Genomic DNA, 14,402 nt, shown 5'->3' with positions numbered 1-14,402 from the left:
TTATCTGCATAGCACGTGCAACTGGAAAGCACGTGTAATTTATAAGTGGTGCCCATTACACTGGCTGTATACATCGCTGTATCGGTGCTGAGAAAATTCAGCATCATTTCACCATAACAGAAAATAAAACTGTGCGAGTTCCGACTGAAGTGGTCCTTAAGTTTTTGAGAATCCTGTCTGAGTAACGGAGAGAGGCGTGTGCTGAACCCCATGTCGTAGAACAGACTGAAGGGAGAGGGGTCTTTTTTTGTCTCTGTCTGGATCCAAGGTAGTGAGCTAGATTTCAAGAAGAAAGCTGCAGGCGACAGACATGGGGGGAAGAGAGAGAGAGAGAGAGAGAGAGAGAGAGAGAGAGAGAGAGACAGAGACAGAGACAGAGACAGATAGAGAGAGAGGGAGAGGGAGAGAGAAAGACAGAGACAGAGAGAGAGAGAGACAGAGACAGAGAGAGAGAAAGAGACAGACAGAGAGACAGAGAGAGAGAGAGAGAAAAAGAGAGAGAGAGAGACAGAGAGAAAGAGAGAGAGACAGAGAGAGAAAGAGAGAAAGAAAGAGACAGAGAGAGACAGAGAGGGAGAGAGAGAGATCCAGGGTTGTGGAAAGACTGATGATGATGATGAAACAGAGGGGGGGGTGTGAGGTGGGTAGGAAAGGAGGAGGGGGTGGGGGGGGCGTGGGGGGGCAGCTGACAAAGAACTTGTCTGGAAAAACAACAACCAACCCAAAATTATGTGCATAGACACAACAGTGGCAAAACTCTCAAAGGTTTGTGTCGTCTGCCCATGCGGTCTCTGTCTTTGTATATATCTCGTGCGTCTGTCTGTCTGTCTGTCTGTCTGTCTGTCTGTCTGTGCCTCTCTGTCTCAGTCTCTGTCAGTCTCTCTCTGATTGTATCTCTCCTGGCTCACCGCCTCTCTCTCTCTCTCTCTCTCTCTCTCACACACACACACACACATTTATAATATTATGTTATATAATATATATAATAATCATATGCATTATATGTATACACACACACACACACACACACACACACACACACACACACACACACACATATATATATATATATATATATATATATATATATATATATATATATATATATACGCGCCCTCCGTGTGGATAGAAGGGGATTTCAGCCTTTAAAAAAAAAAAAAAAAAAAAAAAAAAAAACCAGATCCGGGAGGCCATTGATTTTGATTCCACCCTAAGAGAGATAACCGTTCAGTATGACAGGCATGACTAGAGTTTCTTCCCCTGCAAACGGGCTCTTCACCAGCTGTCTGAGCAATGGCTGTGAATGACTTCCCGCAGTAGCAGATCGAGACACGCCACTGCTGAGGTCAGGCAGGCTCTGCAGGTGAGAAACCACGATGTATCTGCATATCTTACCCCCGCCATATCATCCCTTCTCCAACCCTTCTAACCCACTCCCACCCTCTCCACATCACCCGTCACTCCCCTTCCCAACCAACTTTAATTTGTTTTGTATCTATATATTGTTTTGAGTATAAGTATCTCGGTTCATTTATTTACCTGTATTATATTTATGTGATATCGATCAATTGATTAACTAGTTGTTTAGTTGTTTAAACCGTGTCTTCTTCTTCTTCTTCTGCGTTCACTCGTATGCACACGAGTGGGCTTTTACGTGTATGACCGTTTTTACCCCCGCCATGTAGGCAGCCATACTCCGTTTTCGGGGGTGGGCATGCTGGGTATGTTCTTGTTTCCATAACCCACCGAACGCTGACATGGATCTTTAACGTGCGTATTTGATCTTCTGCTTGCATATACACACGAAGGGGGTTCAGGCACTAGCAGGTCTGCACATATGTTGACATGGGAGATCGTAAAAATCTCCACCCTTTACCCACCAGGCGCCGTCACTGTGATTCGAACCCGGGACCCTTAGATTGACAGTCCAACGCTTTAACCACTCGGCTATTGCGCCCGTCTTTAAACCGTGTCTATCTTTCTTTCTCAAGAGGAAAAAAAAGGTAACGAGGTATATCATCAGTCCCTGAGGCTGCTGTGGTTGACTCTGTGTGTGTGTGTGATGGCTAGGTTTTGGGGGATGGATGTGTGGTGTTGGGAGGGAAGGGGGGGAACGGCGAGGGGTAGGGGGGAGTGTGGTCATCTGGATGAGTGGGTGGCTGGGTGGGCAGGTGAGTTGGCACGTGAGTGGAAAGGTGTGCACGAACACGCGCACAGACACACACACACACATACACACACAGACACACAGACACACACACACACACATGTACACACACACACACACACACTGGAAGTTTATTTTTATTTCTTTAATTAATCAACAATGTACATCTTTTATTACAGTATTTTTCTGTGCATTAATGAGAAAATATTACGCGTAGATTACCAGATAAGTGAAAAGAAGAAGACACGAGAGAAAAACATAGAGAGGAGAAGAGATCCAAGTACTACTGTGTTTGACAAAGGAAGGAACAGAGTGAAGATGTCCTTTTCTTGTGTCTGACGCTAAAAACCTGTCTATCAAATTAGTACTTCATCAGAAAGATCTGACAAGTACCAAAAAACACAGAAACAAGACAGAAAAGACAGAGAGAGAGAGAGAGAGAGAGAGAGAGAGAGAGAGAGAGAGAGAGAGATGATATGGTTGGATTGAGAGAATCGGAATCGCAATGGTCTTTTCAAGTTCAGGCGTCAGCCTCAGGTGGAGAGGAATACGTACACATGATACAACTCAACGAAACAGCATAAGCAAAATGATCATGAATGTGGACAATAAAGCATACATCGTATTCATTTTTATAAAGGTAGCAGTTTATCGCAGCTTCATTGCTTTAAACAAGAAACAAGGGAACATTTTGTACGCCAATTGTAATCTCTTGACGACATTAACAAATGTATCCTAATTAGCTAAATAGAGAGGGGTGAGTGTAGTACTTAGATTCTTTTTCATTTTTTATTTTCTTTTATAAACATTGAATGGAGAGACAGACAGAGAAAGAGATGGACAGAGTGAGTGAGAAAGAGATATTGAGAGGGAGAGAACCAAAGGCTGGGAGATAAAGAGAGAGAGTAAAAGAGTGATATATATATATATATATATATATATATATATATATATATATATATGGAGAGAGAGAGAGAGAGAGAGAGAGAGAGAGTTTGAAACAAACAAAATCAGCTAATTCTGGTTAAGCAGTGAGCTATATTTGCAATTAAAGAATAAAATAGAGAATACGAACGATCATAGCCGACTCAGTCGCAGCTCACAGTCTGGTGAAAATAAGATGGGGGAATAAAAAGGAATTGATAGTTAATAAGATAACGTAAATAAAAAATAAAGAATTTCATTCAACACAGATTTTGATTATCAAAGAAACGAACAAAGAAAGAAAAGTTCTGTTTGGAAAACAAGAAAGAGAAGACAAATGAGTGTTCCAATCAGTTTTCGCGAACTAAAACATTGTAAAGCAGCACAACGTCTCCAAATGAAAAATTCAAAACATTCTGGTACAATTCAAATCATCGCACACCATATTATCCGAACAGAAATGTGTGTAATTGTTTTGTTATCTGTTCAGATATCTAAACCATATCCACTTTTCAACAGGCATGTTATTCAAATCATGATCAGATAACTGCATACATTGGTTTATGTTTTCACGAGATTTGCCGTTCTGTCACGCACATGTTCATGTTTCATGGTTCTTTGAATCCGACTTTAAAGATCGGATGGTGGTAATGATTGGGGACAGGGTGTGATTTGGGTGTGTGCGCGCGTGCGTGCATGCGAGTATGTGCGTCTGTGAGTGTGTGCTGAACATTGTAGAGAGAAGGAAAGATTGGGGCAACGCTTGTGTGGGGATATGGATGTCTGTATTTGTGCATAATGTGCATGCTCGTGTGTTGAAATATGCGTACATTTTGTTGTTGTTGTTGTTTTCTTCCGAGTTTAGAGGATTTTGATATTTAGAAATGTGCACGCATTGACAATAACTTGGATAAAAAGGTACCCACATTTTAAAAGCAGGGAATGTTGGAAGTCGAGGGTCGAGAAACTGACAAGCTGGAATTTCATCATGGTCTTGGTCAGCTCACAGAAAAGAAGAAACTTTTGGTAATACATTTCGAAAAATCTGCATTCGAAACAAACAAACAAACACATAAACGACCCCAGAAAGTAGTTATCCCCCCGTTTATAAGTTACTTTTTTTTAAATTATTTTTTTCAGCTGCTTTCAGTGTTGTTCTTCTCCACCAGATGTTAATCATGGTATTTGTAATTCAAATGCTATCAAATAAATAGAACACAAGCAAGAAGTGCTACAAACAAATAAAGAAAATTAAAGTGCAAGAACAAACCACTCGACAAAAAAAGCAACAACACAAAATGAAAAAAAACACCAACAACTAATAAAACAGAAACGAAAGAAGCATACAGATGCATAGATACAAGGATATACATATTTCTGTGTAAAAGGAGAATCGATCTTATTACTTTATATCGTGTTGCTGTTTTGGGGGTGTTTTTATTTTCATAATCATTATATATCAGCGCATAAACGCCATAAATAACTGTACCTATAGATAGGAAAAAATGGACGGATAAATCAAATGCAGCGACCCCCCCAATACTATGATTACGAAACATAAACAAGCTACTGGATAAGACAATTTTTGTATTCGTCTAATAGGCTGGTCTTCATTGTCTCCTTGATCAAGGCATTCTGGTTTGAAAAACACACAGTATTCCAAATCAACCAGTAACTGATTATTCCATTAGCATATTATCAATCGGTTTGTTTAGAAACAAGTTAAAATTTGGGCTCTCCTGTTTTGGAGGATTAAAAGGAAAACAAATCAACGGAAACTGGCCTTATTTCCGTGCAGTTTCAAATGTTTAGTAGACATCTACCGACTTTTATTTTTAGGGAAATAGAGGCTTTTCCTAATCCTTTCTTTTCCAATAAACAGTCTCTAAATTCGAACGTTTTTCAATCTTTCTTTGCACCCGTTTTACATGTTTTCTTGGGGAAATGTTGTTCTTATCGTTTTCATATTGTTATTTAAAGAATCCTTTCATAAAAACTGCCGGCCCTTTCATTGTTTTTTCTTTTGTTCTGTTTCGTGGCGACTTGGAAAGGAATCAAGTAAAACATGCCAGCATGCACTTCTCTGTCCGCCTCCCAGTCTACACCCTGTTTGCTGTTGTAACTTTCAGGCATTGATCAGTCATATGTTTTGGTCCAACATTAATAAGGAAATATTCACCAAAGAGATACTACTTTCAGGCATACAACTTTCAAGGAAATGATTTCGAAACGTGTACATTTTCGCCACAATATGAGAAAGAAGACGACTCGCTTATTACTAGATGCTTTTAAAGATGAAATAAATAAAACAAAAAGCTGGCATTCTACAGAGACGAAGTCTTCGATCGGGTGTTCTTTTTTCCTGTTGTTGTTGTTGTCGACTCCGGTATTTAGTTCTTCCCCCCCCCCACCCCCCTTGCTTCTGTATCAACCAATTTCAATTACATTCATGCGACCAAAGATGAAAACAGTAAAGTACAGAACCTATACAGGGACTGATTAACGATATAAAATCAGTATTATATTTTCACAAGCATTAAACGACATTCTGACGAGAAATTTTTATTCCGAATCTTCCTCGTCTTTTGCAATTGTTTATCACAGAATGGAATCTGGATTATCCCCCTTACCTGATGTAAGAAAGGATTTTTGGTATTTTCTCCTGGTTTCATCATGGGCACTATTCTTAACTATTATTTTGATAATCTGTTGGTTCGTTTTACATACATAGCGTTAGCGTCAGTGCCAGAGTGACGAATAGGGAAAGGGTTTGAGTTGGCGTTGGGATTAGTGGAAGGATTTAAGTTTGAGTCGTTATCATGGGCCATAACAAGGTGGGCAAAATGGGGATGCAAGAAGTTCGCGCAGATCCGCTCAGGAATGGTACTCTTCGTCAGTAAATAAAGCCACGAGGCAATTGTGTGTGCGAAAGGAAACCCGAGACACGTTTCACCAGCACTCTGCGTAGCGATACAGACCACTGCTATTTCACACGCTACTCGTTCCGCCTCCACAGGTTGTAAGTTGTAACACTGCCTTTCTATTATATACTTTAAGGTGTTGCAATGTCTCGAAACTACCAGAAGATTGACGTCCAATGGTTACACGGTTTTCTTGGTATCCTTGGCTTACGTCAGTAAATTTGTACATTTTGTTTCCAATATCGACTTTGTGTTGTGGATGTTACGTGCACAAATTCGATGGCTGATAATTCTTACATGGTAAAATGCTTAATTAACAGATTGAATTCTCAGTATGCATGCGTAGCAGCATACAACTAGCAAATTTCTGCATGTGCGTCACAAAAAAAGAAGAAAAAAAGCAAGCTCTATCTGCAATAAGCCAAGCTGTGTGGTGAATAAAATAATTATCATTGATGAATAATTTGCACATGCTTATTCTACTTATTCATTTTGTCGAAACCGGAGTGTTGGCTGTAGGCCCACTCATTAATGACTCAGTCCCTGCTCACAGCACCTCGAGGGCTTCACTTCAACAGTCCCCCATCACACAAAGGCGGCTCTGAGAGCCACAGCCGCCAGGATGAGAAGGAGGGAGGCCTTGAGGGGCAGACTTCCTGCCAGCAGGTCCTCCACGTTGCAGAGCGCGTGGTCGCAGCAGTTCTGGGTGACGTGTCCTTGCGCGTCAGAGGTGTAGTCATCGTAACTGCACTTCTCCTGGGAGCACGTCGCTGCGATGGTGATGTTGCCGTCCTTCTCTGTTCTCTGGATCTGTTTTTATTTTTTTTATTTTTTTTTTAACATGATTGGAGGTAAGGTTTGTACGGTGGTCCCTTCTGTTTATTGTTGCTGTTGTGTGCGTGCGTGTGTGTGTGTGTGTGTGTGTGTGTCTGTCTGTCTGTCTGTCTCTTTCTCTCTCTCTGTGTGTGTGTGTGTGTGTGTGTATTTTGGTTTCCTTGTTTTTGTGCATTTGTTTTGTCTTTGGGAATTCCCGATGCCGACTGGCACTGGCCGGCACGTCAGCTGGATGTCTGTGTCTGTGTGTGTATCTGTCAGTCTATCTGTCTCTTTCTCTCTTCTTGTCCTCCTCCTCCTCCTCATTCTTCTTCTCTCCTCCTCCTCCAGTTTTCTCCCCCTGTCTAGATATACACAACATGACGAACAAAATACAAGGCCTATACCACCGCTGCTGCTGCGTCTTCTGCCGTCACTACTACTACTACTATACTACTACTATTTCAAACAATAACAGTTTTGCTTTCCAAGAAGAACACAAAAAGACAAAAAGAGACAGACAGACAGATATAGGACAAAAAGAAAGAAGAGAAAGATGCCCAGAAATAATGAAATATTTTAAGCAGTATGCAAAGTAGTTCTAAAAATCAAATTAATGAACTTTATTCAATCCAGGAAGTGAGAAAAATTCGGAAGGAAGAGGAAGAATTAAAAACACGAAAGAAAGAAAGGAAGGAAGAAAGAAAGAAAGTGAATGATTGAAATGAACGAGGAAGATGGTTACCAAACAGTAGCTGGTCAGAGGACATGTCAGGTCTGTTTTATTGCTGGTAGAGCGTTCAGTCAAACACGACTTTCCACTGCACGTGACGTTGTAACATGACTTCTGAAAACACACACACACACACACACACACACACACACACACACACCACGCTTGATGTGAAAAAAAAGGATGTCTTGCTGTATGCTTATTCAATGTTTTATCTAAAAATAAACTTTGGACATTGGTTTTGATAAATGCACATGCACACGCACGCGTAGTTGTGTGCATTCTTGTAAACACACAAGTTTATACAGAACCAGGAATGCGTTTTCAAACACTCGCGTGCATTTAGATGGAAACACACACACACGCACGAGCGCGTGCGCGCGAGCACGCACACACGCGTGTGTACATGTTCACATAATTATATATCTAAATATATATCTAAACATGCATGTTCCCCCAGGCCTCATAAATGATTCCCCGTCTCTCATGCCGCCTCTCCCCCTTCCCTTCCAATGTTCTCTAGCCCCCCACCCCCACCCACCCCGGAAAAAACAGAAACCCAAGAAAAAAAATGCCAAAAACCCCCGCCCCCCAAAAAACAACCAAATACAGAAAAAAAAAGAATCAACAAAACTGGACAGGTCTCTCCCACATGGTAGCTTCGACGGATCCTGTTGCTGTGGGCGTAACCAACCAACCAACCAAACTTTGCGAGGATGAAACGGTGAGGACGACAGACACACTTACAGGCATGGCGGTGCTGCTGTCTGGGCCGGTGGGTTTGGTACTTTCTGTCGGGGTGCTTTGGCCGCCTTTGGACGAGGAGTCAAGTTTGGAGGCAGTGGTGGCGGCGTGGGTACTGATGCCGGGGCCTGCAGTGCCAGTGCTGGGGCTTGCAGTTTTGATGCTGCTGCTAGCGGGGCTGCCGGAGCCTGCAGTGCCGGTGCTGGGGCTTGCAGTTTTGATGCTGCTGCTAGCGGGGCTGCTGGAGCCTGCAGTGCCGGTGCTGGGGCTTGCAGTTTTGATGCTGCTGCTAGCGGGGCTGCTGGAGCCTGCAGTGCCGGTGCTGGGGCTTGCAGTTTTGATGCTGCTGCTAGCGGGGCTGCTGCTGGGGTTTGCAGCGGTGGGCGAGGGGCTGGAGCTACTGACTGCAACAGGAGCAGCAGTGCTGGAGGTAGGAGCAATAGAATCCGTTGTTGACATTCCTCCTCCTGAAAGTGGTGGTGTTGTTGGAGATGGAGTTTGTGCTGATGGTGATGTTGCTGGAGATGGAGTTTGTGCTGATGGTGATGTTGCGGGAGCAGAGTCACTGCTGGAGATTGGGTTGGTGGAGTCCACTGCAGGGGTAGGAGAAGTAGTAGAAGAAGGAAAAGAATCTGCGGAAAAGAACTGGCATCAGTGGAAGACTCAGGAATGGCAGAGGACAAATGGGATGGGGGTGCCGCATTTTGAGAGCTAGACGCGCACACATGCACTTAGGCACACACAAACACAAACATACGCAAACGCACACATGCATGAACGCGCACATGCATATACGAATGCACGTACACACAACATGCACACACACGTACACACTGACAGACGAATTAACGGTTGAATTCGGATCAAAACACTGCTTACGTTCAATTACGTTTTCAAGCCAGTACAAAAGGTATACCTAGAGTTGACATGCAGCAGAATATGTGATATGAAGGTCCTAAAAAAAAAAAAAAAAAAAAAAAAAAAATTGTCCCGAAAGCGGGAATCGGAAAAGGAGCAAAGATCTCTGAAGTGGGTGTACTGCCTGAATATATGCCTGGGTTTAGCGAATCATCGGAAAGTCAAGACTTCTGTATTGAATTCCAGCATTCACGGGCAACCCGAGAAGGACTGGTGTAACTTTTGTTGTATATTCGAGTACAGTACACGACGTGCGGCTTTACTGTGCACTGTCTGTAGTTCATCCGTAAGGTAGTGTAGGCAGTCGGCAAACAGACTGTGACAACAATCTCGCTGTACAAAAAGAACACACAAACTGGAGTTTGGGTTCCTTGATGCATCAGCAGGTGGCAGATAGAACTGGATGTAGGCGACCTAGATCACTATAGTTAATAGAAAATCACTGGGTATTGAAATGTGTATGAATGAATTCATACGTGTTATGTTCTGTTATGTAAATTGGAAAGAGTAACAAACAAGTCACTGTTATATAAAGGGAAATCAAAGGGGACTTCTAGATTTCTGACACTTTCAGGTCAACGAATACGTATCTGAATTTCCTGAATACAATATGGCGCTGGAGTGCTTAACTGGTCATTTTTGTTTGACCTAACAAACATTGTTATCTACTGTACTGCTTTTGCATGAGATAACGCTCTCTGTGGTTAGGTTTAAAATTTGTTCCAGTCGATGTCTTTGATTCGTGGTTAGTTCTTTTTCCATTCATAACTATCACTGATCCTTTCAACATTCTTCTTGGTCCAGTTTACAAGGGCTGGGTTGCATGGGCGAACTCACAGTATTAATCATTTTCCTAAGTCTCAGGGATTAGAATAGACTAGAACATTTCTAACGCTGAACAAAATTGCAGCCGCTATGATCGCCCCTGCAGCTCAGCCCACGGGCACGCTCACACATACACGCTCAGATTATGCGATATTTGCATCTCAAGGGAGAGAGAGAGAGAGGGGGGGGGGGGGGGGCGGTGGAGCCGGGAAGAGGGGGTGACAGACAGATCAGACAGCGGAGGTGAAGGAAGTGTCTACATACCGAGCAGGACCACGAGAATGCCTGAAACAAAAGACAGAATGAGGAAGAAATCCATTAGAAACAAGTATTTAGCAAACAGAAATAGTCAGCTGAAAACCAAAAACCCCGAACAGCACAAATAAACATACTGCTTTGATCTCTTCGCCTCCAAACCAAGGACAATAGCTAAGGGAAGGTGAAGGAAGAGGGAGCAGAGAGGACATAAACGGGGAGGGGGAGGGGGAGGGGGAGGGGAAGGGGGGTAGGTGGGGTGGCGGGGGGGTGGGGGGGGGGGGCATCACAACCACATACCTACATACACATGCAGACATTGTAAACTTTCAGTTTAAAATATCGGTTATGAGCTTTCACCCCTTTTTGTGGCGTGTGATTTGGTGTGCATTGTGGCTGAGAGTGGGAATATTGAACATCAAGCATGGGGGAAGTGGTTTTGTTTTTTGGTTTTTATCCGTTTATCTATCTATCTATCTATCTATATATATATATTCATCTAATTAACTATTAATTGATTTAATGATATATCCATTTATTTGTTTATGCACTTCTTTTACTCAAGGCCTGAATAAGCGCGTTGGGTTAGGCTACTGGTCAGGCATATGTGTAGCAGATATGGTGTACCGTATACGGATTTGTCCGAACGCAGTGACGCCTCCTTGAGTAACTGAACTGAACTTTGTAGCGTGGCAAAAGACAAATGACTGACCAAGAAACAACGCATTCAGTTATTAGTACATTAATGTGTCCACATTATCACAAATTAAAGGAAAAGAAAACAAAAGAAAAAGAAAAAAGAAGATAGGGAGAGGAGAAAAATATGCAGAAAAAAAATGCTAGGGGTAAAAAAAAAAAAAAATAAATAAAAAAGACAAGAGAAAGAAAGCAGAATAAAACTTGCACCATGCTTGATGTTCAATGCTCCCAGACTCCTGCACAAAATGCACACCAAATCACACAGACACACAGATATATGGACATCGGACAGAGAGTGTGACAGAAAGACAGAGCAAGGAGAACAGAGAGAAGGGGGTCGGGGGTGGGGGGGGGGGTACAGAAAGAGAGAGAAAGGAAAAGGGGGAGAGGGAGAGAGAGAGAGGAGAGAGAGAGAGGGCGGGGGGCGTGGGGGGTGGGGTGAAGAAGATAAGGCAAAGTTTTTTTTAATTCAGAGGAAAATTGATAAGCGTTGATGTGTTGTTTTTCATCCAGTCCAGGGTACACACACACACACACACACACACACACACACACACACACACACATACACACACACGGTTACATACACACACGCACACGCACGGTTACACACACACAAACACATGGTTACACACACACACGCGCGCGCGCGCACGCACACACACACACACACACACACACACACACACACACACACACACACACACACTTTTTCCTCACAAAAGTATGGACAAACGAAAAAAATAAAAACAAAAAAAAAAGTTCTTACCAACAATCGTCAGCATGTTTACGTGAGATTTCATCTTGCGTTGTCTTTTTTTTTTTTTTTTTTTTTTTTACCTGAAAACACACAGTACACATTCATTTTGAAGTAAAAATCCACACATCTTTACACTCAGGCACCACGCTAAGGAGAGAGAGAGAGAGAGAGAGAGAGAGAGAGAGCACACACACACACACACACACACACACACACACACACACACACACACACACACACTTATAGTGAATAGACGTTAAACTGAAGATGGAAAAAAAGCACACACACACACGTATATATATATATATATATATATATATATATGTATATGTATATATATATACACACATGCGTGTGTGCGCGCACCGCGCCGGCACACGCACACAACACACAGAACATAAGAGGCTGAAATAGTGAAGGCAACGTTTCGCAGTTCTCAAAGGAACGAGAACGTCCAGTGTAGACATGGCCTTCACATTGTTGGGATGCTCTCTAGGGCCGGGCCATCGCGCCGGACTAATGCAATGGACGGTCGTGTGCTGTTCTCTAGTTGTATTTGTATTCGTATTCGTATTTCTCTGTGTGAAATTCGGGCTGCTCTCTCCAGGGAGAGCACGTCGCTTTTCTACAGCGCCAACCATTTTTTGTATTTTTTCCTGCGTGCAGTTTTATTTGTTATTCCTATCGAAGTGGATTTTTCTACAGAATTTTGCCAGGAACAACCCTTTTGTTGTCGTAGGTTCTTTTACGTGCGCTAAGTGCATGCTGCACACGGGGCCTCGGTTTATCGTCTCATCCGAATGACTAGCGTCAAGACCACCACTCAAGGTCTAGTGGAGGGGGAGAAAATATCGGCAGCTGAGCCGTGATTCGAAACAGCGCGCTCAGATTCTCTTGCTTCCTAGGCGGACGCGTTACCTATCACTCCACTCTACATGGGTGCAACGAGTATACGGATCAGACCACACGGGTTGACACCTCCTTGAAACAGAAACTGAAACTTTACCCAAGTCCAAGTTTTTGTCACTCAAGTCTCTCCCCTCCCCTGTCCAAGTGTATTTGAAATGTGTAGCATCGTATGATCTCGTTTCGACATGTTTTGACAAGGTTGGACATGTCTGCCTGTTGAGACTTTGGCCATACCGCGTGACATGGGATATGGGATGTGGTTTCTGAGAAATTGTTTACGTGCCCTGTTGCACACACACACACACACACACACACACACACACAGATAGACATACACACACGCACACACACACACACACACAGAGATAGACATAAACACACACACACACACACACACACACACACACACACACACAAGAGACTGTTTATCTATGCTCAAATTTATACGCGTTTGTTTTGCACCATTAGTGTGATTATCAGTGTGTCGAATCAAAGACGATTGTGTGCAAACGGGATGGCATTGCTGTGGCATAAAATGCACTGGGTGGTCCTTGCAGATAACAAAGAAATTGTCAGTACTTGTGTGTATGTGTGTGTGTGTGTGTGTGTGTGTGTGTGTGTGTGTGTGATCTGCTGAAGAGACACAGGCACACATGTTTGCCGTTTCAGTCAAAAAATAAAAATGGGGTATTTTGCAGGTAAACATAAACGTTTCAACAAACGTGAGTAACCTTGCGACATTTGATGAGCGAACTTCCTGCAACTGAACATGATTTTGTTTTTAATAAAAAGCAGAAGGGAAAGAACACATTATCAGAATGCGAAAATTAGGGTTATCATTTGATGAAGACCCTTGAACAAGGGTTAATGAATATCTCCAAGACAAGGATATGGGCATTATATTAAATATGTGTGTGTGTAAGTATGTATGTATGTATATATATATATATATATATATATATATATATAAATGTTTACTATTACCTTTTTTAAGTAACACGTCATTAATTGTTTCTCAATAAGTCAATTAAAATCGATGTCTACGTCTTGTTTTACATGGAGTCATATTTAAAAAAACATGACTTTTGGCAAATAACCTGTTTCGGAAATCGGCGAAAAAAAGTGTTTTTGAGCTTAGACCAATATTTCACTGACCTTGTAGTCCTGTTGGTACAGCAGAGGAAATGCAAAAAGTTAAACACACACACACACACACACACACACACACACACACACACACACACATATATATATATATATATATATATATATATATATATATATATATATATACATGAATACACACACACACTCTCTCTCTAAAAACAGCAACAAACAGAAAAGCAACAAGAACAACAAAGCAACAACAACAACGCAATCCAATAGAATAAATCACACTATACCACACCACAACACGATACAATGAAATGTATAATATTCCATCATTCAAAGCCTCGAACGTTTATTTCAACTGAAAAGAATGCCAACACTGCGAAAACAGAACACTAACGAGCCAGATTGTACTCACCGTAAAGGGACCGCAGAACCAGTCAGTGAAACGTTGCAGGAGAGAAAACAACCAACAAACAACAATTCAGTCTAATTGTTACGAGACTGACGAAAAGGCAAGGTCCGCAGTGCTTTCCTCTGACTTGAGAGTGGCGGCCGGCTCAGAACTGACTGATACCGGCGACACAATCTGCGCACAAAGGGAGCCCGTCAAACAAGAGTATG

The 14,402-nt window shown here is 42.3% G+C and overlaps 1 protein-coding gene across 2 annotated transcripts; it reads right to left on the bottom strand.

Annotated features, from left to right (window-relative positions):
- Positions 1-2,291: 2,291 nt before the first annotated feature.
- Positions 2,292-14,402, bottom strand: LOC143282146 (uncharacterized). Of its 2 annotated transcripts, none has more exons than XM_076587689.1 (6): positions 14,195-14,402; positions 11,769-11,828; positions 10,310-10,330; positions 8,306-8,934; positions 7,571-7,672; positions 2,292-6,822 (listed from the first exon to the last, which is right to left on the bottom strand). In XM_076587689.1, the coding sequence occupies exons 2-6, from the start codon at positions 11,800-11,802 to the stop codon at positions 6,598-6,600; spliced, it is 1,011 nt and encodes a 336-aa protein (XP_076443804.1). In that variant the 5' UTR covers positions 11,803-11,828; positions 14,195-14,402; the 3' UTR covers positions 2,292-6,597. The 2 variants fall into 2 exon arrangements, with proteins under 2 accessions (XP_076443804.1, XP_076443813.1); XM_076587698.1 differs by having other exon boundaries at positions 11,769-11,825.

The sequence above is a fragment of the Babylonia areolata genome, chromosome 1 (assembly GCF_041734735.1).
Source record: "Babylonia areolata isolate BAREFJ2019XMU chromosome 1, ASM4173473v1, whole genome shotgun sequence".
NCBI lineage: Eukaryota > Metazoa > Mollusca > Gastropoda > Neogastropoda > Buccinidae > Babylonia > Babylonia areolata.
The sequence above is the reverse complement of the archived record's forward strand: the minus strand, read 5'-3'. Positions and strand labels throughout refer to the sequence as shown.